Source organism: Lissotriton vulgaris, chromosome 10, assembly GCF_964263255.1.
Source record: "Lissotriton vulgaris chromosome 10, aLisVul1.2, whole genome shotgun sequence".
NCBI classification, from domain to species: Eukaryota; Metazoa; Chordata; class Amphibia; order Caudata; family Salamandridae; genus Lissotriton; species Lissotriton vulgaris.
This window is the reverse complement of record NC_141698.1, coordinates 2,620,947-2,642,330: the sequence shown is the minus strand read 5'-3', so window position 1 is coordinate 2,642,330 and position 21,384 is coordinate 2,620,947. Positions and strand designations below refer to the sequence as shown.

The 21,384-nt window shown below is 45.5% G+C and overlaps 1 protein-coding gene across 5 annotated transcripts in view; it reads right to left on the bottom strand.

Moving 5' to 3' along the window:
* The window catches only part of IQSEC2 (IQ motif and Sec7 domain ArfGEF 2), a 942,770-nt gene that overhangs the window by 12,079 nt on the left and 909,307 nt on the right, over window positions 1–21,384 (bottom strand). For all 5 annotated transcript variants that reach the window (XM_086940141.1, XM_086940140.1, XM_086940143.1 and 2 more), the window contains one exon: window positions 12,045–12,094. In XM_086940141.1, coding sequence (XP_086796267.1) covers window positions 12,045–12,094 — 50 coding nt within the window. The remainder of the gene's footprint in view (window positions 1–12,044; window positions 12,095–21,384) is intronic.

Here is a 21,384-nt window from a genome sequence, read left to right as displayed (position 1 = left end):
CGTCCTAGCCCCAGAAAGGCAAGTTGGCCTAGGTACAGTCACAGGTGGTGACTAATGTGATTTCTGCGCAATTGTGTTTCCTGCACCTCTGAATGTGTTTTAATGCATCATGTGCTCTTCCTCCTACACTGCTGAATGTATGTTTATGCATCATGTGTTTTTCTCCTACACCTCTGAATGTTGTGATGCATCATGTGTAATGTTCCTATGCCTATACCCCTAAATGTATGGTGATACTTAGGTGGTTGTTCTTGCTAGTACAGGTATTGCTAGTGAGGTTCTGGTTCCCTGCGTGACCTTTTCCTAAGGTGGTTAGGGTTGCGTAGGTGGTACTTACCTGTTACCAGTGGTTACTGGTTGTGTGCTTTATGTTCTATTTTGTGCGACAGTGATTATTATTATATGTGCTATGTGCTAATTATTATTCCTACAAGTGCTAATTCTACCAAGTACTAAGTCTACAAGTGCATACTACTGACAGTGGTCCATGTGGCCCTGTCCTATACATATATCCCCTGTAAATTCTGCCCGTGCCTGTTGGCACATTGTAAAGTGTGTGTTTTTATCTAATGTGTTTTGGTATAATACAAAGGCTATTTTTACATATAACCATGTGTGGAGTTTCCTTTGTGGTGGGCCTTGGGTGTTGTTGCTGGGTGCGTGCGCAAACACTTAACCTACATAGTCTCCGAATTTAGCCTTACTGATCATGTCACGTTACCAAGGGGGTGAGCAGGGGTTATCTTGGCGTGTAACTCCCATGCCCTGACTTAGAGTGGTGGTCTCTGACTGACCTTGGCGCGAGCCTTGGCCAGCCAGAGATCCCATTTCTAACAATGACCAACAAGTCGCTTACATAGGGTATTCTTTTGGCGACAGAAGGAAAAGTTCTTAGATAGATAAAATTAAAGCCTGTTATACAAAGGCCTGCTCTACTTTATAAAGGGAAGTTATATCTTTTTTGTTTTCACACCAAGTAGCACTGCTTATGAAAAAGGTATCCCAAACAAGTTACCATGGAGTGAAGCTCGTGACACAGCTTAAGGGCATCAAAGGGGCACGTTCGTCTTAGCTGGTCTTGCGTGGCCCTGATTCTGATCTTTCCTTTATTTTAGAAATCAATGCCTCTGGCACTGGACTAGGCCTGTTTTTTCCTCAATAGTTTCCTAACGGCTTACACTTCATTTTTTTTGCTTTCTGTTTTCAATGGTATAACCGTTGCATTTAAGAGGTTCCAGGACCTCCTTGAGGGACACAATGCTTCTAAAGGTGACGAATAAAGAGGAAGAGCTCCACAGAGAAGTCGAGCAAAAAGCAGAACTAACAAGTAGATGTGCAGAAACCTAGACAAACTTGCATGCCACGGCATGGCTGAGTTAAGGGCAAGCCAACGTGCAGTGGTCTCTCAGACAGGAGAATCAACCAATGCAATGGGATGACTGAATGGTGCTGGTAACTGCTTTTCAACATCCACATTTCCTTTCTTGAGCAGGTTTTGAACACTTTATAATGGGGCAGAAGCAGGCAACACAAAGAACTTTATCCTTCCTTCAGAACAAATGCAGACACCTCTAAGCAGATTACATAATTTCTAAAAACATAATTTAGGGTCAAGAGAAAGTGGAAATTATATTGCATTAGAGACTGTTTTTCACACTTTTGAGCAATCAATGTTTCATGTATACTGCGAACAGGATCAACTTTATAATAGTGACTTTATTTCAGAAATAAACATTTACTGAACTGAAAAGCACCGTCTAAGCAAATTATAGACAGGAACTTATGATGGGGAAGGAGATGATGGAACTGTGCATGCATGAAAGGCAAAACATGGGGTAAGGTCTCGGGTAGGAGGAAGCAGGCACAGCAAAGGGCCCAAGGCAGTGAAATTGTCATACATGCAGAACACAGGAAGAATGTAAAGGAGTCAGCAGGGTAACCGGAGGACAAAGCCAAAGCTGGAATGTGTTTCGCCATCAGAAGCCAGAACACTGTTAAGAGGATCATACCACATCAACCAAGCGCCACTCAGAAAGCATTCCCCCACTCCTCACCAACACATCCCTAGAAGAGTTACCGCATTCCACATTCAGTATACCACTGGAACCATGAATGCATCTTAAATGACTATACCTTCCATCACCATACAAAGTGTTATAATATCCGGCGCCAGCACATCCCAAGAAAGGGTAAACCTTCCCAGAAACCACGCAGCAGAAAAGGTACCTCATGCCAGAACACCCCTACAAGAGTTACAACACCCATCACGACACAGCCCAATAAGTGTTACAATATCTATAGCCAACACAATCCAAAAAGTGTTAAACCATTATAAGTAGGCAGAAAGCTGGCAGCATTACAAATTCCACGTTGGGGCCCCACTGAAAGCGGTACACCATCAACTGCTACCAAAGGGACAGAAGGGTAAAGGTTTCCGAACAAAGCACACAGTTGAAAAGGCTACAGCACCTGAAACAATAACCTGCAGATATGTGAAACACAAACGGTTACCAGGAATATAATTGGTCTTTTTTTACTACACTACACTGTATCAAAGCAACAAAGAGGTGCTGGGATAGTAACATGGCCATAAGCAATGAGTGGGAGGGTTACGTTGAGCCGAAGCACCAAACATCGGCTACGACTACAGAAGCCAGCCCAAGACACAGCAAATAGAGTGACACAGGCTTGGATTCACAACCGAACTCAGACACAACTGAGACAATGAAACTGGGACAAATAAAGTAACAATGGATCATATGATACAACCCAAGACACGGGTGAGAAAATGACACAGAGACAAAGCAAGAAACAATGATTAAACAACCGAAGACACAGCTGAGGAATGACTAAGACAAAGCAAGAAACAATTGATCCAATGGTACAGCCCAAGACACAGCTGAGCAAAGGACTGAGACAAACAAAGGAAACAATGGATCAGATGATAAAACCGAAGTAGGAGAAGGTGATACTAGAAAGATTCCTGGATAATTTGAATGCTGCATGCGCCTCGGAGATTTCAGTTTATACGGACACCAACACGCAGGATAGAGCTGTCCTAGATGCCTTTGACAGATTAGCTAACCAGATAGCCTCCAGTCTAACTACCAAGATCAGGACTAAAGGCCCCAAGGACAAGAGGTTGTTTGATGGTTCTTGCACCACGGGCCTTGGGAAGTTATTGCTGCTACTCAACCAAGCCCCGAGAGATGAGGCCGTGGTTAGGAGCTGTAGGAAGTCTTACAAGTCTGTCCTCCATCAGAGGAAGACGTTTACCAGGGAACAGGCCTGGGAAACTCTTGGACAAGTTAGTGTTCTGTCTGATACCTAAAAGTTGTGGGCAATAGTCAATAGTCCCTTTTTTCTGATACAGACAACTGTAGAACAGACTGCCCCCTATCTGCCGAGTCCTGGGTTCAGCACTTCGAAGGCATGTATAGCAGTGACAATTTAGAAGAACCAGAGGCACATGGGGACCCCGGCTTAGCTAGCATTTCACTTCATTTAGGCACGGATGAGGTTCACAAAGCTATTAGATCAAAATCTTGTGGGAAAGCACCTGGTCCAGATGGAGTCCCCTCAGATCTGTATAAGGCCGACCCTGTACTTTGTGCCAGGATTTTGGCACGGGTTTTCAATACGGACTGCATGTGAGGTTTTCCTCCCTCATGGGCCAAGGCTATCATTATTCCTATTTTTAAAAAGGGTTCAAGCGATGACCCTGTTTGTTATCGACCAATCTCGCTTCTGGACTCTGCTTCTGAAATCATGGGGAAAGTGATACTGGATCGTTTAACATTGTGGCTAGACCATTTTAACGTTATCTCTAACCTACAGTACGGGTTTCGGCAAGTCAAAGGGACGCTCGATCAATGTCTCAACCTGCACTTGGTGGTTGGGAGTATACAATTGCCAAGAAGGGAATTTTACTTATGGCTTTTATGGGCCTGACGTCAGCGTTTGACTGTGTAACTAGATAGACCTGGGCTGGGGATGAGCAGTGGCTCCAGAGAGTCTGGATGAGTCAGGGCTGGGCTGAATAGACCTGGGATGCATTTAAAGTAGTGGGAGGATATTTTCTTGCACCTGAATGGACCTGGTCTGCTGTAGACAATGCTGTCTCCGCCTCCTGCTCGGAATTTGTGCCAGAGAGGACCAAACTGGTTTCGACTAAGCACAGACACTCTGTGCCTGAGAGGACAACCCGCGCCATCTACGACACTGCTGCCGACTCCATGTCCTGAAGGCACCGCAGAGGACAACGTCGCATGCCGCACCGCAACCCTGGTCTCACCGCCTCCGCCACCAAGCTTTTACTTGCACCATGACCTGTTGGCACCACACTTCACACCACCTCGCTTCACGCTGCTGCCTTGGTATCCCCAAAGATGCTGCACCATACCGACATTAACGCCGCTGCTTGCACCTTGGTTTGAGGGCACCGCTCATAAGTTACATGATGCACCGTTCTCACCCCACACTGCAGCCTTGGCCCACTGAAGCTGGGGCCTTCGACTCCAGTTCGTCAGCCAACGACAGCGCTTCGGCAATGACGACGACGCTGCTTGCACCATAACCTGCCAGCACTGCGATGAGCAGCGCATCACATGGCAACGCAGCCCTGGTCTCACCGACGCCGCTGGACAACCGTCACTGAGCCAAAGCCTGCACCGCAACGAGCAGCGCATCACTTGGCACCGCAGCCCTGGTCTCACCGACGCCTCTGGACAACCGTCACCGACCGAAAGCCTGCACTGCGACTGCATGGACTTCCCGACACTGTAGCTGACCCGGGATGCAGCAGTCAGCCAGAACTGTTTGGATTTGTTGTTCTCGATGCCATGATAGCCCCAGACGGAGCTATCAACTTCAAGGAACTGTATTTCAAGTCTATTTTGATTACTGAAGATTTCTTAGAACTGTTTGGTGGATTTTTTTTGTTTTTGGACTTGTTTTGGATATATAAAAATAATTGATATTTTTCTAAACTGGTGTGGTGTCCTTTTGTAGTGTCTTCACTGTATAACTGTTCGTGATGTGCAAATGCTTTACACACTGCCTCTAAGATAAGCCTGACTGCTCGTGCTAAGCTACCAAGGGGTGAGCAGGGGTTATTTTCGGAGTGTAACTCACTTATCCTGACTAGAAGGAAGGGTCCCTACTTGGACAAAGGTGCAAACCCTTGCCATCTAGCGACTCCCATTTCTAACAAGGTGCATCTGCTGTTGCTAGTGAATTTGCTCTTTTGTGAGGCATTTTCCCTTTGACATAAATTGGGTCAGAAGGTGGAGGTTTGTATTTTTATTGACCATAGGTTTTAAAATATGTGCACGTACTGGGTCCTAAAAAAAAAGTAATCGGCATGCCTCAACATACCCTTTAGCATAGGTAAGTTTTGTGTGGTCCTATGTGTGGAACCTAATATCTCAAACAAGACATTTTCCTCTAGAGATTCTTTATATAGACCAACTCCATGATAAGATGCTGCTCTTGAAATCCCCTCCTGGTAAGCTACGTTATCATCAGGGAGTGAAGGCCTTGTAGGAATGAGAGCAGGATCATTATCGAACGGTTCATCATATTCAATCCATGGGTCTATGGGTAGAAGACTATTATCATCTCCTTCATCTATGTCAGGTTGTGTGTGTGGAGAACCCTGTGGTGTGATATGCAGGGGATTTGAACCTGGTAGTGGGGCAAGTGGTGGAGGGGAGTGAGGAAGAGGATAGATAGAGTTGTAGCCATCTCCTTCTTTTTCTTCAGAGGAATTGTGTAATGTGTATCCTCAGGAACAGTTCTTTTCTTGGATGGTATATCATCCTTGGTAACAATGTGTCCAGTATCTTGATTAATATAGAGACTTTTTTATTTAGGGTCTAAGTTCTCTTTTATATTGTCCAGAATCGGTTCCGGAGGTTTTTTCTTTCTCTTGTGGCGCCCAAGGTTTCGGTGCCAAACTGGACCGACGTTTTTTCTCTTTCGGAGACGAAGGCTTCGGCTCTGAAGGTGTCTTGTCTCGACTCAAGCCTAATCTGTAAGACTTGACCTGCTGTTTTGGTGCCGGGCCTGAAGACGAGGTGTTCAAAGCAGTCTCTCGGTGACGACCATGGAACAAGTTTGATGGGTAAAGGGGCTTTTTTACTCACGGCCCTCTGTCTCGCTGGAGGTTTTCCGGATAGTAGGTCGATCTCGGAATCCGATTCATGAATGGAGAGGGCCTCTTCCTCCTCTGCTGCCGATGCTTCAATCTCCTCTTGTTCAGTATCTTCTCTGAAGATATCCTGGGTGTACTCGATGTTCTGTCTTTCCATGTCCCTTCGTCGAGCCCGATGATCCAGCAAAGTATTTTTCGACCAAAATGTTTGGCAAGCATCACAATCTTCCTCCTTGTGCTCCGGTGAAAGGCACAAGTTGCACACTTTGTGTCTTGTGTGCTGAAACTTGGAGTGGCACCGGGGACAGAATTGAAACAAAATCCGTTCCATCAGTGGTAGACTCAATGAGTATGACGGAGAGGAAGTTGTGAGATACGGCTAGGCCTGAGGGCCGCCCATGACATCTTCTGGATGGAAGATGAAGTTTTACCACCTTTTTTAGTCACGCAGAAATAAAGGAACGTTAACGAAACAATACCAATGGGTTGTACAGTAGGTTGCGCACCAATGGGTGTCCCGAAGTACGGTCTCGAACCAGAGTGCCACAAACCGCGTCTGAACCCGATGGCGGAAACAAAACAATCTAACAATGTAGTTGATGCCCTTGTATACTATCACCAAAAGGAGGAGTCACCTTACCTCCTGCCTGGAAAGACTTCTTCGAAGAAAAAAAGCTTACAAATTCCGGACCCAACATTAGACGGCAGGAGTATGCAAAGCATGTGTATCTACACCACACATGCCTCGAACAGCAAATTTCTCCCACTCGCTCACCCCTCCCCACTGACATGTCAACAATTTTGTCCCCTCTTAGGGGGCACCAGTTTAATTGATCAGGCAAGGAGAAAGCAAAGGGGGGAGTAGAAAAACACTTCAACCAAGACAATGTAAAACTCTACAACCAAGACAATGTTAAACACTACAACCAAGACAATGTAAAGACCTACAACCAACACAAAGTGAAACACTACAACCAACACACTGTACAAACACTACAACCAAAACAATGAACAAACAACACAACCAACACAATGTAAAAACAACACAACCAACACAATGTACAAACAACACAACCAACACAATGTAAAAACACTACAACGAACACAATACAAAAACACTACAACCAACACAATGCATAACACTACAACCAACACAATATATTAACACTACTACCAACACAATATGAAACACTGCAACCAAAACAATGTGAAATACTACAACCAACACAGTATACACACACTAAAACCAACATAATGTAAAAACACTACAACCAACACAATGTACATCACAACAACCAAAACAATATAAAAACACTACAACAAACACATTGTAAAATCACTACAACCTACACAATGTACAAACAGTACAACCAACACAATGTAAAATGCTACAACTAACATGATGTAAAATGCTACAACAAACAAACTGTACAAACACTACAACCAACACAATGTAAAAACACTACAACCAACACAATGTAAAAACACTACAACCAACAGAATGTAAAACACTACAACTAACAAAATGTAAAACACTACAATCAACATAATGTATAAACACTACAACCAACACAATGTAAAAACGCTACAACCAACACAATATAAAAACGCTACAACTAACATAATGTAAAAGCAATACAATCAACACAATGTAAAAACAGTACAACCAACACAATATAATACTGTTACAACCAATGCAAAACACTGCAATCAACACCATGAAAAACAGTACAACCAACACAATGTAAAACACTACAACAAACACACTGTAAAAACTACAACCAATACAATGTAAAAAAGCTACAACCAACACATATTGTAACAACGCTAAAACCAACTCAATGTAAAAACACTACAACCAACACAATGTGAAAATGCTACAACCAACATATTGTAAAAACGCTAAAACCAACACCATGTAAAACACTACAACCAACACAATGTAAAAACACTACAACCAACACAATGTCAGAACACTACAACCAACACAATGTAAAAACACTACAACCAACAGAATGTAAAACACTACAACTAACAAAATGTATAAACACTACAACCAACACAATGTAAAAACGCTACAACCAACACAATATAAAAACGCTACAACTAACATAATGTAAAAGCAATACAATCAACACAATGTAAAAACAGTACAACCAACACAATATAATACTGTTACAACCAATGCAAAACACTGCAATCAACACCATGAAAAACAGTACAACCAACACAATGTAAAACACTACAACAAACACACTGTAAAAACTACAACCAATACAATGTAAAAAAGCTACAACCAACACATATTGTAACAACGCTAAAACCAACTCAATGTAAAAACACTACAACCAACACAATGTGAAAATGCTACAACCAACATATTGTAAAAACGCTAAAACCAACACCATGTAAAACACTACAACCAACACAATGTAAAAACACTACAACCAACACAATGTCAGAACACTACAACCAACACAATGTAAAAAACCTTGCAACCAACACACACACACAATCATCTCAAGAACAATAGTTAAAAGTTCACCAAAGATTCTTAAAATGTCAAATAATTAAAAAACCCCAAAGAAAGCTATTTTCAGTCAAATCACAGATGGCATAGGAGGCAATAGTCTTTGGGATTCTTGCTCAGTGAGTGGAAATCTTGAACACCCTCCATGATGACAATGATGGGAACAGGGAGATTGCATAGCTCATTAAGTTAAAAGGCAAGGACAGTATTTCAGAGTTGTGCCCTCCAAGTATAGGAGCACTATACCCAGCTTTCTTTTATTTTTGAAAACACATTGACTTGATGGGGCTTTCAGTTAAATATAATCAGATATTACTAACTCGGTTGGTTACATTACATTGTCTCTTATAGCCATTATTAATTAATATACTTTCTTACTGTAGATGTATGTTTGTACGTTTCAGTGTCCTACACATCAGGAGAGATATACTACTTTTTATGAATACCAAAGAGATCCTGTTACAGATAAATACAGAATTCAACTGAGAGCACCGAATGAAATCAACACATATTGCTAGTTGAAACTGTAAGAATATGCCATCTGAAACCAGAAAATATTTACAGTAAATACTGAATATCAATAACCAAAGAAGGGACATGCTGTGTGGAATCAGGACATACCTTCAATGAATATAGAAACAACTGGGTCAACTACACCATAATGATAAGGATTGCACCAGTATAACAAAGCACATATGGGTTTATGCTAACTCACAGCAGGGAACAGACAGAATATAACATCCAAAATGAAGAAACACCTAGAAACACCAGAGAGATTATAACATCTAAAATGAAGAAACACCTAGAAACAGCCAATGGATTACAACATCCAAAATAAAGGAACACCTAGAAACAGCAGATGGATTATAACATCTAAAATGAAGAAACACCTAGAAACAGCTGATGGATTATAACATCCAAAGTAAAGAAACACCTAGAAACAGCAGATGGATTATAACACCCAAAATGAAGAAACCAATAGAAACAGCAGATGGATTATAACACTCAAAACGAAGAAACCAATTGACACAGCCGAGGATTATAACGTCCAAAATGAAGAAACATCTTGAAACAGCTGATGGATTATAACATCCAAAGTAAAGAAACACCTAGAAACAGCAGATGGATTATAACACCCAAAATGAAGAAACCAATAAAAATAGCAGTTGGATTATAACACTCAAAACGAAGAAACCAATAGAAACAGCTGATGGATTATAACATGCAAAGTAAAGAAACACCTAGAAATAGCAGGTGGATTATAAAATCCAAAGTGAAGAAACAGCAGATGGATTATAACATCCAAAATGAAGAAACACCTTGAAACAGCCAATGGATTATAACATCCAAAATGAAGAAACCAATAGAAACAGCAGATGGATTATAACACTCAAAACGAAGAAACCAATTGACACAGCCGAGGATTATAACGTCCAAAATGAAGAAACACATAGAAACTGCCAATGGATTATAACATCCAAAATGAAGAAACACCTTAAAACAGCTGATGGATTATAACATTCAAAGAGAAGAAACAAAGAAATCAATAGAAACAGCCAATGGATTATAACATCCAAAACGAAGAAGCCAATGGGTACAGCAGAGGTATTATAACACTCAAAACAAAGAAACCAATAGAAACAGATGAGGGATTATAACACTCATAACAAAGAAACCAATAGAAACAGCTGAGGGATTATAACATCCAAAATGAAGAAACACATAGAAACAGCCGATGGTTTATAACATCCAAAATGAAGAAACCAATAGAAACAGCCGATGGATTATAACATCCAAAACAAAGAAACCATAGAAACAGCCAATGGATTTTAACATTCAAAACAAAGAAACCAATAGCGACAGCTGAGGGATTATAACACTCAAAACGAAGAAACCAATAGAAACAGCTGAGGGATAATAACATCCAAAATGAAGAAACACATAGAAATAGCCAATGGATTATAACATCCAAAATCAAGAAACACCCTGAAACAGCCGATGGATTATAACATCCAAAATGAAGAAACACATAGAAACAGCTGATGGATTATAACATCCAAAATGAAGAAACACCTTGAAACAGCCAATGGATTACACTACAATCGACCAAGAAGCACCTGGAAGGTCCTACATCCCAAATCAATGCACACCTGAAGAGACTGCACACCCCAATTCAGGGGACTGGTTGAAAGATTACACCACAACTACCAGGAGGCTTCTGGAGGGTAAGATCACCCTAGAACACTGCTGGGGACATTACATCAGGACAAGGTTGGAAGATTTGGCACATCCCAGTTTGGGATACAGTTGGAGAGATTTCATCATCATACAGTACAAGCACTTGGGAACAGAACACAACTGAGGAGATCGCATCACTCCAGAACCGGACACAGCTGGAAAGGTTATACCATCACAAACTGGATGCAGCTACAGAGATCACATCAACACACACTGCCCATAGGCGACTCTGGATCAAGGCACCACTAAAGATCAGACCGTCCCAGATTGGGACACTGCTGATGAGAGAGGACAACTTTTCCAGATGGGGCACTGTTAGAAAGATGACACGATCCCAATCTGGAACACAGCATTATGCAGTGGGAGGGATTATACCAGCCCAAATCAGGACAGAGCTAGAAAGACTACATCAAGTGAGACTGGGACACGTTTGGCATGCTTCCATCATCTCAGATTGAGAGGCAGCTGAAGAGAATGAAATACCTTAAACCAGACACAGCTTGAGAGAATACATCATTACAAGCTGGACAGGGACACAGCCGCAAATATTAAATAATCCCAGACTGGGACACAGAGGTGGAGACCACTTCATCTTAGCCCGGGACATAGTTGGAGAGATCACGCTATCCTAGACCAGAACACAGCAGGAGAATGGAGCCTGTCCCAGCCGAGACACAGCAGGAGAGAATATATTATCCTAGGCAGGACACAGAAGCATACTGTCGGAAGATAACAGGACACAGCAGGACATCACACACTACATCATCAACTAGGACATGATGATTACTTCATCTCAATAGAAACAGCTGGAGAGATGACATTGTTTAAGGCCACCACACAGCTGGAGAGATCGCACCATCTAGGCCTGAAACAGCAGGAGAGATTCTCTCATTCTGGGAAATAGCTGCAGAAGGTAAGCAAGGAAACAGCACAGGATACTTTGGATAAGAGACACTATGACACAGCTCTTCACTATACTTCTCACATTGGCCTCCACACTCTTCTACCCCTCCCCCCAACCTGCACCAACCAGTATAAGAGAAGAGCGGGATGATGAAAGGTAAGAGGACAAGGGTGGTGAAAGGTGCACTCTGGACCAGGAGCATGCACGGCGGCACTTACTTCAATGGTGCTGTCTAGGGATCCAACGCTGTTACGACGTCGTAGCTTCCCTGAAGCGAATTAGTGACATGCAAGTGTTAGAGAGAAGAGCCCAAGCAGCAGGTGCAGCAATTCACACAGCATATTAAAGACATCGTGTGCCAGCAGCATTTCACTCACTCCACCAACATCAAGCCAGAGCGACCACAACCCCCCTCATGCCCTGTATGAAGGTCCTCTTAACACCTCATTTGAATTAAAGGGGTCTCATCTCTTGCCTTCTCTCCTTTCCTACTCCTTTGTTAATAGTCGCTGTACACTGTCATAGCTCAGCACCGCTTTGAGTCGAGGGATCTCCCTTCCCATACCCTGCCCTCAGGATACAACGTTCCCTGATTGCAAACAACTCTCATATGCAGCGATAGCACCAGCGTAGTAATGGTTAGGTCACTTTCTATAGGGAAGCCATTTTCTGTTTCCTTAATAACTATGCCCCATGTAACTAATCTGCATTAAACTTCTGAAAAAAGCAGTACATCCATTTTGGGTTCTTCATGAAAGGTTGGCACAGATCCATTAAGGGGGAGGTATTTAAAAGGTGGTTGGGTTGGACATGAACAGGTGAGATTTTAGAGCTATCTGAACTGTTAACTCTTGATGTCAGTACCGCGGACCTCTGAGGTTCAAAATGTACAAAAAATACACAGATCAGATTAGCCGAAAGTGCTTTTTATCCTGCCGGCCATTTCAGTACCACAGATCAAAAGACAGACGCATGGCACAGCAATGATCTGATGTGGCTGGTTGCACTGTTAGATGAAGCAGGGAATCAGTACCCGCGTCCTGAAACTAAAATAGAAAGGGCTAATACGGGGGCACGGAGATCACACCTTGACACAAGCCCATGTTGGCGGCAGGTGGTGGGAGGTTGGAGTCTTAAACTGACCCTCACTAAAGTTACATTTGAAAAGGAAAATGTTACTTACCCAGTAAACATATGTTCTTGGAATGCAGAGCTGTAGATTCACATGCTTTGCAAACTCCTGCCCCCTAGTGTTGGGTCCGGATGTTTGTAAGTTGTTTTTCTTCTAAGAAGTCTTTCCAGTCACGAGTTAAGGTGACTCCTCCTTTCGGTGATAGTGCGCATGGGCATCAACTCCATTATTACATTGTTCTCCCGCAAGAGCGTGAGAATGGAGTTAGTGAGTGTAGAATAGAGATGTCCATGCGTATGAATGTAAATTAAGAACTACATCAACTACAGGTGCCTGGGGGGGCGGGTGGGCGCAAGTGAATCTACAGCTCTACATGCCAAGATCAGATGCTTACTGGGTAAGTAACATTTTCCGTTTATGGCATGTGAGCTGTAGATCACGCCAGAAACCGGTCCTCGGAAGCTTGTTTCCGGTCCAGGGAAGGCATGGCTTGGCAGTTCGGGCTGGACTGTTCCCATGAGGCACAGGGTCAGACTGTTTTGCATATGGCCATGTCTGAACTGGGGTGGCAGAGTGGGCTAAAGAACGGTGATGGATTAAACCCAGATCTGTTGACTGGGTGGGAGTGTTTGATTGGTTCAGATGCTCCGTCCATTACCACCCCCTTTTGTACCGCTTTGTTTGCCATAAGTTGGCAGGGTATGCTTAGACGTGAGTCCCTTGCTCGCTTTGCCACTGGATTCAAGCAAGCCGGGCTGAAGACGGCTGAAATGCCAGAAACCGGTCCTCGGAAGCTTGTTTCCGGTCCAGGGAAGGCATGGCTTGGCAGTTCGGGCTGGACTGTTCCCATGAGGCACAGGGTCAGACTGATTTGCATATGGCCATGTCTGAACTGGGGTGGCAGAGTGGGCTAAAGAACGGTGATGGATTAAACCCAGATCTGTTGACTGGGTGTGAGTGTTTGATTGGTTCAGATGCTCCGTCCATCACCACCCCCTTTTGTACCAATTTCATAGACTATACAGCAGTATACTCCCAAAGTGGTGGCAACCTGTAGTGGTTGTAGTTCTTTGAAACAGTGTTTTGAGTACAACTTGGCCTACATTTGCTTCTTGTCTCGCAAACACATCAACACAATAGTGTTTGGTGAATGTGTGCGGTGTAGACCATGTTGCTGCCATAGAGATGTCGGCTAGGGGAATATTCCCTAAGAAGGCCATAGTAGCCCCTATCTTGGGAGTGGAATGCACTCTAGGAGGTATTATCAAAGTTCTTTTGCTTGGCATAACATGTTTGAATACATTTCACAATTCATCTTGCAAGACCCAACTTAGATATGGGTTTGCCTTTCTGGGGCGCAGAAAAAGAAACAAATAGCTGCTTTGTTTTCAGAAATTCTTTGTTTCTGTCTCGGTTGAGGAAAGAACACACGTAACTCAACTGATTGATTGATTGATTGATATGAAAGGCAGAAACTACTTAAGGAAGAAATTTAGGACTGGTTCGAAGAACCACCCTATTTTGTGAAGTTGAAAGAAAGGATCTGGTATAGTTAATGCCTGCAGTTTACCGACTCTCCTTAGTAAGGTTGTTGCTATGAGGAAAGCAGCCTTCCATGAGAGGAACTGTAACTGACATTTATGCACAGGTTCGAAAGGTGGACCCATAGCCTTTTAAGGACTGCGTTTAAGTTCCACGCAGGTGCAAGGGGAACTCTTGGTGGTATCACCCTTTTTAATCCTTCTATGAAGGCTTTGATCACTGGTACTCTGAATATTGATAAGTGTTGTCTATTCTGCAGGTATGTGGCTATTGCTGCTAGGTGTAAGCGACAGATGTGTAAACGAATCCAGACTGCTGTAAATGCAACAGGTAACAAATGATGTTCTGTACAGAAGCATCAGATGGATTGATGTTGTTACAATCGATAAAGTGTTTTCATTTTGCTGCATAACGTGCCCCAGTAGTAGGCCGTCTAGCGTCTTTGAGAATATTCATACAGTCTGGTGGTAGCAGTAACTAACCAAACTCGGACTACAGGAGCCAAATCGCTAGGTTGAGTTCTTTGGGATTTGGATGTCTGAGAATGGGTGTGAGATGTAGCTTTTGATGTGGCACCACTGCGGTTCTGAGAGGGTGGTGTTCCAAGGTTTACGAGCCCATGTGGGGGCTACTAAGATGAATGTGAGGGTTCTCTGTGCGGACTAAGACAGTTTTGCTTAAAGGTGAGTGTGAAGAGCTTTGAGTGCTAGGAACACTGCTGGAAGTTCCAGGAAGTTTATGTGGAGACATCTGTGACTGTCTGACCACAGCCCTTGTACTTTGTAATGTTGGAGATGGGCACCCCAACCGGTTAAAGGTGCGTCTGCTGTCAGTACAGTCTGTGGAGTCAGTTCTATGAAGGGTCGCCCTTTTGTTAAGTTTTGAGGGTTCCACCAGTGCAGAGAGCGATGGGGGCCGCTGTCTACCAGCACCAGGTCGGTTAATTGACCCTGTGACTGAGTCCACTGACTTGCCAGACATTCCTGCAGAGGACGCATGTGAAGCCTTGCATGAGGTACGATTGCAATGCAGGATGCCATCATTCCCAGCAGCTGCATGAAGGCTCTGGCTGGTAATGTTTGATTGGGTTGAAATTGTAGTATTGTCGCCTGAATATTGTGAATCCTGGCTACATTGGGAGAGGCTGGAGCTTTGAGAGTGTTGAGGGAAGCTCCTTGATAAGACAGCACTTGCGCCGGGCCCAGGTGAGATTTCTGTGCATTGATTATGAAACCCACCTGATGAAGTAGGTGTACTGTTGCCTGAGGGTGTAGTATACAGGTCTGGTAAGCGCCCGCTTTGATAAGCCAGTCGTCTAGGTAAGGAAAGACATGGATACACTGTCTCTTGAGATGAGCGGCTACTACTGCGAGACATTTGGTGAACACTCTGGGGGTCGTGGTGACGCCTAATGGAAGTACCTTGAACTGGTAATGTGTGGCCTGCTATCACGAACCTGAGGCATTTGCGATGAGCGTGATGAATTGGAATGTGAAAGCAGGCGTCCTTTAAATCTAGAGTAGACAAAGTCACCTTGCTGAAGGAGAGGAAGTACTTGTTGAAGAGTCACCATGTGAAAGTGCTCAGACAGTATGTATTTGTTTAACTCTCTGAGATCAGAAATAGGTCTTAACGAGTCGTCCTTTTTGGGAATTAGAAGGTAAAGGGAATAAACCCTGACTCTTGGAACTGAAGTGGGACAGGTTCTATAGCCCCTTTGAGTAATAAAGAGTGCACTTCTTGAAGCATGTGCTGGTGGTCTGGTGACAAATTGTGATAATGAGGCGTAATGTTTGGAGGATTGTTGATAAGCTCCAGGCAACAACATTGTTGGATAATTCCAAGCACCCATTTGTCTGTTGTTATTGATTCCCGAATGGGGAAAAAGTCTTGAAGTCTTCCTCCGACAGGTGTGGAATAGTTGGGAGGGAAGTGTGGGGAAGCCACTGCTTGTTTGGAGAAGGGGAAGAGCGGGGTGTGGTGATTTTACCTCTGTCACCGGGACTGTTTCCCCTGTAGCCTCCTCTGAAAAATCCTTTGGTAAATGTTGTTTGGGAGTAATTCTTGTTAGAGGACGTGTTCGGGTCTGTCCCTGTGGGCTTGGACACTCCCCTGTAAAAGGAGCGCTGAAAGGAACCTCTATTTGAGGGAGATTGAAGCGCTCCCATCGATTTTGCTACATCTATCTTTTTTCATCTTTTCGAGCGCTTGATCAACCTCAGGGCAAAAAAGATGGTTTTTGTCGAAGGGTATGTTTAGAACGGATTGCTGTACTTCAGGTTTAAACCTTGAGACCCGTAGCCAGGCTTGTCTCCGGAGTAGGCTGCTGGTATTTACCTCTTTAGCTGCAGTGTCGGCCGCATCTAGAGCGCATCTAATGGAGGAGTTGGAAATCAGTTTACCTTCCTCCACTAAGTCTTGTGCTTTGGCCTTATGCTCATCTGGGAGAAATTGTAGAAGTTGTTCTATTTCATCCCAGTGGGCCCGATAATATCTTGCAAGGACACCTTAGGTGTCAGCGATACACCAATGATTAGCTGCTTGTGCAGGTACACGTTTGCCAGAAGCATCAATTAGTTTGGAGGAGCATTCCCAGATGCTTGAGAGTTAGCTTGCTTTCGAGCGTTGGATACTACTACAGAGTCAAGTGGTAACTGACCTTTAATAAAAATAGGGTCTGTTGGGGAAGGTTTGTATTTTTTATCCACTCTAGGAGTGAGGACCCTAGCATGTACAGGGTCTGTATAGATGTTGTCTGTGTGCCTTAACGTACCTCAAAGCATAGGCAGTGTCTGACTGCACTTATGTGTTCCTAGAGTCTCAAAGAGAAAATCCTCCTTTAAGGACTCTTCATGGAGCTGGAGATGGTCTGGCAGGGTAAAGATCTGGGTCTGCATTCTGTGGAGGATCAATGGCATAATCCGTCCAAGGATCTATTGGTGACTGTGCGTCATCATCATCAGTATCACCTGCGTGAAGGTGAGGTAGAGGAGACTGATGAGGCGTGATGTGTAAAGGATCAAGCTGTGGTGGCGAGGGAGGAGGAGGAGATAGTAGTGTGTGGAAAGGACTAGTCCCCACATGTTTCTTCGTCAATGGAATTTGGAAGCTGTCGTCATCCGGAAGCTTGTGTTTGGATGGCGGTTTAGCGTGAATACGTCCAGTATCCGGATTATTTTAGAGGTTTTTCTGTTTCAGATCCAAATTGGGTGGTACAATGTCTATGATAGAATCCGAATGCAGTACTGGCATCTGTTTAATTTTCAGCACCAAAGCTTTCGGTGCTGAGCTGGAATGTCCTTTCGGCGCCGAAGATTTCGGCTCAGAGGAATACTTCATTGGTTTCAGCTCTGAGCCCAATTTATGTTTAGCGTCCGAAGGTTTAGGCTCGAAAGTGGGTTTTGACTGACTGACAGAGCCTGTGAAAGCAGAGCCTGTGAAAGCACTGAAAACCAATCCCCCAGGGTCAATATTTAAAAAGAAAAGGGGGAGAGCTTGTGAATAGTAAATGATGCATGCGTCCTGCACAAAAGGAGGAGTGATTTGAGGGAAAAAAGAGGTATGCTTGTATAGCGCTCGAAGGCCGTAGCGTCTTGCCGCTGGTTGTGTGAACAGGAATAGTGCACTATGGTTGATGGGGGCCTCTGCAGATAGAAACGGCAAGGTTTTCCAGCTATTCCTGAAAAGCTGCAGGTTGGGTTGGAGCTTCATGGAAAGTGGCAGTTTGTTCCAGAGCTTTGCTGCAAATTGTGATATTGCCCTGCCCCCCATCTTGCCCGTCGGGTCTTAGTGATCTTAATGAGGCCCTGCAGCACTACACACTTCAAACAGATGCTGACTGGGTAACATTTTCTGTTCGAGGCATGTGTGGCTGTAGATTCACATGCTCTGCATAGACTGTAAAGCAGTCCCTCTCCCTAAGTGGTCGGTAGCCTGTGGCAAATGCAGATGTCTGGAATAAGGTTCTAAGAACTGTCTGGCCAATAAACGACTTATCTGTCTAGGACATGGACACAGTAGTGCTTGGTAATTGTGTGTGATGTTGAACCTGTAACCGCCTTGCAGATGTCGGCTAAAGGAGTGTTCTGAAAAAAAACCATGGTAGCAGCTTTCTTACTACTATAAGGGCGCCCTACGAGTAAATGGGAGGGTTCTTTTGGCTTTTAGATAACAAGTATGTATGCACGTAACTATCTATCTGGCAATTCCACCTTTGGAAATAGTGTTTGTTTTGTGAGGCTCTGCAAAGGCAATGCACAATTGGACAATTTTGTGAAAAGGTTTAGTTCTGTCAGTGTAATATATGGCACGCTTGACGTCTAGGGTATGGAGCGCTCTCCCCGGTATCGATCCTGGCTGGGGAAGTCTGACAAAGGGGGAAAGGGGAAACCACCTTTGGAAGGAACTTAAGGTTTGCCCTGAGTACTACCCTGTCCATGTAAACGTGCAAGAAAGGTTCTTGCAGAGTGAGGGCTCGCAACTCCCCCATGCAGTGTAAAGAAGTGCATGCCACTATGAAGGCTCCCCCCAGCAGAGGTGCTGGAAAGGGCAAGAGTGCAAGGATCGAATGGGGGGCCGTGAGTCGGCTCCACACTGGTGCAGGAGGAAGAGTGGGAGGGATGACTCTTTTGAGGTCCTCCATGAATGCCTTCATGACGGGGATGCAAAAGAGGGAGAAATGCTCCCTGCTTTGCATGTACCAGTTATGACCACTATCGAGTGATAGGCTAAGCCTGACTTCTGAAAGAGTAGAATAATCTAACTTCTTGGCAATGCAGTAGTGGGTAAATCCTTTCCACTTTGCTGCATAACATGCGTGTGGTAGGTCTACGAGATGCACGCAGGATCTTCATGCTTTCCTGTAGGAGGCCCAGGTATCCGTGTCCTAGGATCTCAGGTGCCAGACCCTAGGTTTAGCTGCTTGCCATCTGGGTACCTGATCTGGCCTTGGTCCTTGGCGAAAAGGTCCGGCCTATGGGGAGCCGCTCATGCGGGCTGATCGACATCGCTTGCAGGGCTGAATACCTTGGCTGGCTGGCCCAGTTGGGGACCACCAGAAAGAGGCCTAGAGATGGGCACCACATCTTCTGTACCACCAGCAGAACGAGTGCGAGAGGAGGCAAAGTGTCGGCAAATATCCTGGACCAGTTGACTGACAGTGCATGGCCTGTGGATCGAGGGCGTGGCTGCCTGGAGGCGAAGCCTGTGCATTTTCGGTTTTTGGGGGTGTTGAACAGGTCTACGTTGGGAGTTCCCCTTTGCTGAAGTTACTGGTGCAGGACCCACGAGTGGAGTTCCCACCCATGGGCTTGTTGAGGAGTCCTGCATAACAGGTCCACTCGATAGCTGTCCAGCCCTGGAAGCCACTCTGCCATCAAGTGAAGGTGGTGGTGAAGGGCCCAATGCCAGATTGTTTGAGCCAGTAGGGAGAGCCGTAGAGAGCGAGTGCCCCCTCTGCTTCTGACGGTGGTGCACAGACTGTCTGACCCAGAAGGGAGATCCGTAGGGAGCGAGTGCCCCCTCTGCTTCTGACGGTGGTGCACAGACTGTCTGACCCAGAAGGGAGAGCCGTAGGGAGCGAGTGCCCCCTCTGCTTCTGACGGTGGTGCACAGACTGTCTGACCCAGAAGGGAGAGCCGTAGGGAGTGAGTGCCCCCTCTGCTTCTGACGGTGGTGCACAGACTGTCTGACCCAGAAGGGAGAGCCGTAGAGAGCGAGTGCCCCCTCTGCTTCTGACGGTGGTGCACAGACTGTCTGACCCAGAAGGGAGATCCGTAGGGAGCGAGTGCTCCCTCTGCTTCTGACGGTAGTACACAGACTGTCTGACCCAGAAGGGAGAGCCGTAGGGAGTGAGTGCCCCCTCTGCTTCTGACGGTGGTGCACAGACTGTCTGACCCAGAAGGGAGAGCCGTAGGGAGCGAGTGCCCCCTCTGCTTCTGACGGTGGTGCACAGACTGTCTGACCCAGAAGGGAGATCCGTAGGGAGCGAGTGCCCCCTCTGCTTCTGACGGTGGTGCACAGACTGTCTGACCCAGAAGGGAGATCCGTAGGGAGCGAGTGCCCCCTCTGCTTCTGACAGTAGTACACAGACTGTCTGACCCAGAAGGAAGATCCGTAGGGAGCGAGTGCCCCCTCTGCTTCTGACGGTTTTGCACAGACTGTCTGACCCAGAAGGGAGATCCGTAGGGAGCGAGTGCCCCCTCTGCTTCTGACAGTAGTACACAGACTGTCTGACCCAGAAGGGAGAGCCGTAGGGAGCGAGTGCCCCCTCTGCTTCTGACGGTAGTACACAGACTGTCTGACCCAGAAGGGAGATCCGTAGGGAGCGAGTGCCCCCTCTGCTTCTGACGGTGGTACACAGACTGTCTGACCCAGAAGGGAGAGCTGTAGGGAGCGAGTGCCCCCTCTGCTTCTGACGGTGGTACACAGACTGTCTGACCCAGAAGGAAGATCCGTAGGGAGCGAGTGCCCCCTCTGCTTCTGGTACACAGACTGTCTGACCCAGAAGGAAGATCCGTAGGGAGCGAGTGCCCCCTCTGCTTCTGACGGTGGTACACAGACTGTCTGACCCAGAAGGGAGAGCCGCAGGGAGCGAGTGCCCCCTCTGCTTCGGACGGTGGTGCACAGACTGTCTGACCCAGAAGGAAGAGCCGTAGAGAGCGAGTGCCCCCTCTGCTTCTGACGGTGGTGCACAGACTGTCTGACCCAGAAGGGAGAGCCGTAGGGAGCGAGTGCCCCCTCTGCTTCTGACGGTGGTGCACAGACTGTCTGACCCAGAAGGGAGATCCGTAGGGAGCGAGTGCCCCCTCTGCTTCTGACGGTGGTGCACCGACTGTCTGACCCAGAAGGGAGAGCCGTAGAGAGCGAGTGCCCCCTCTGCTTCT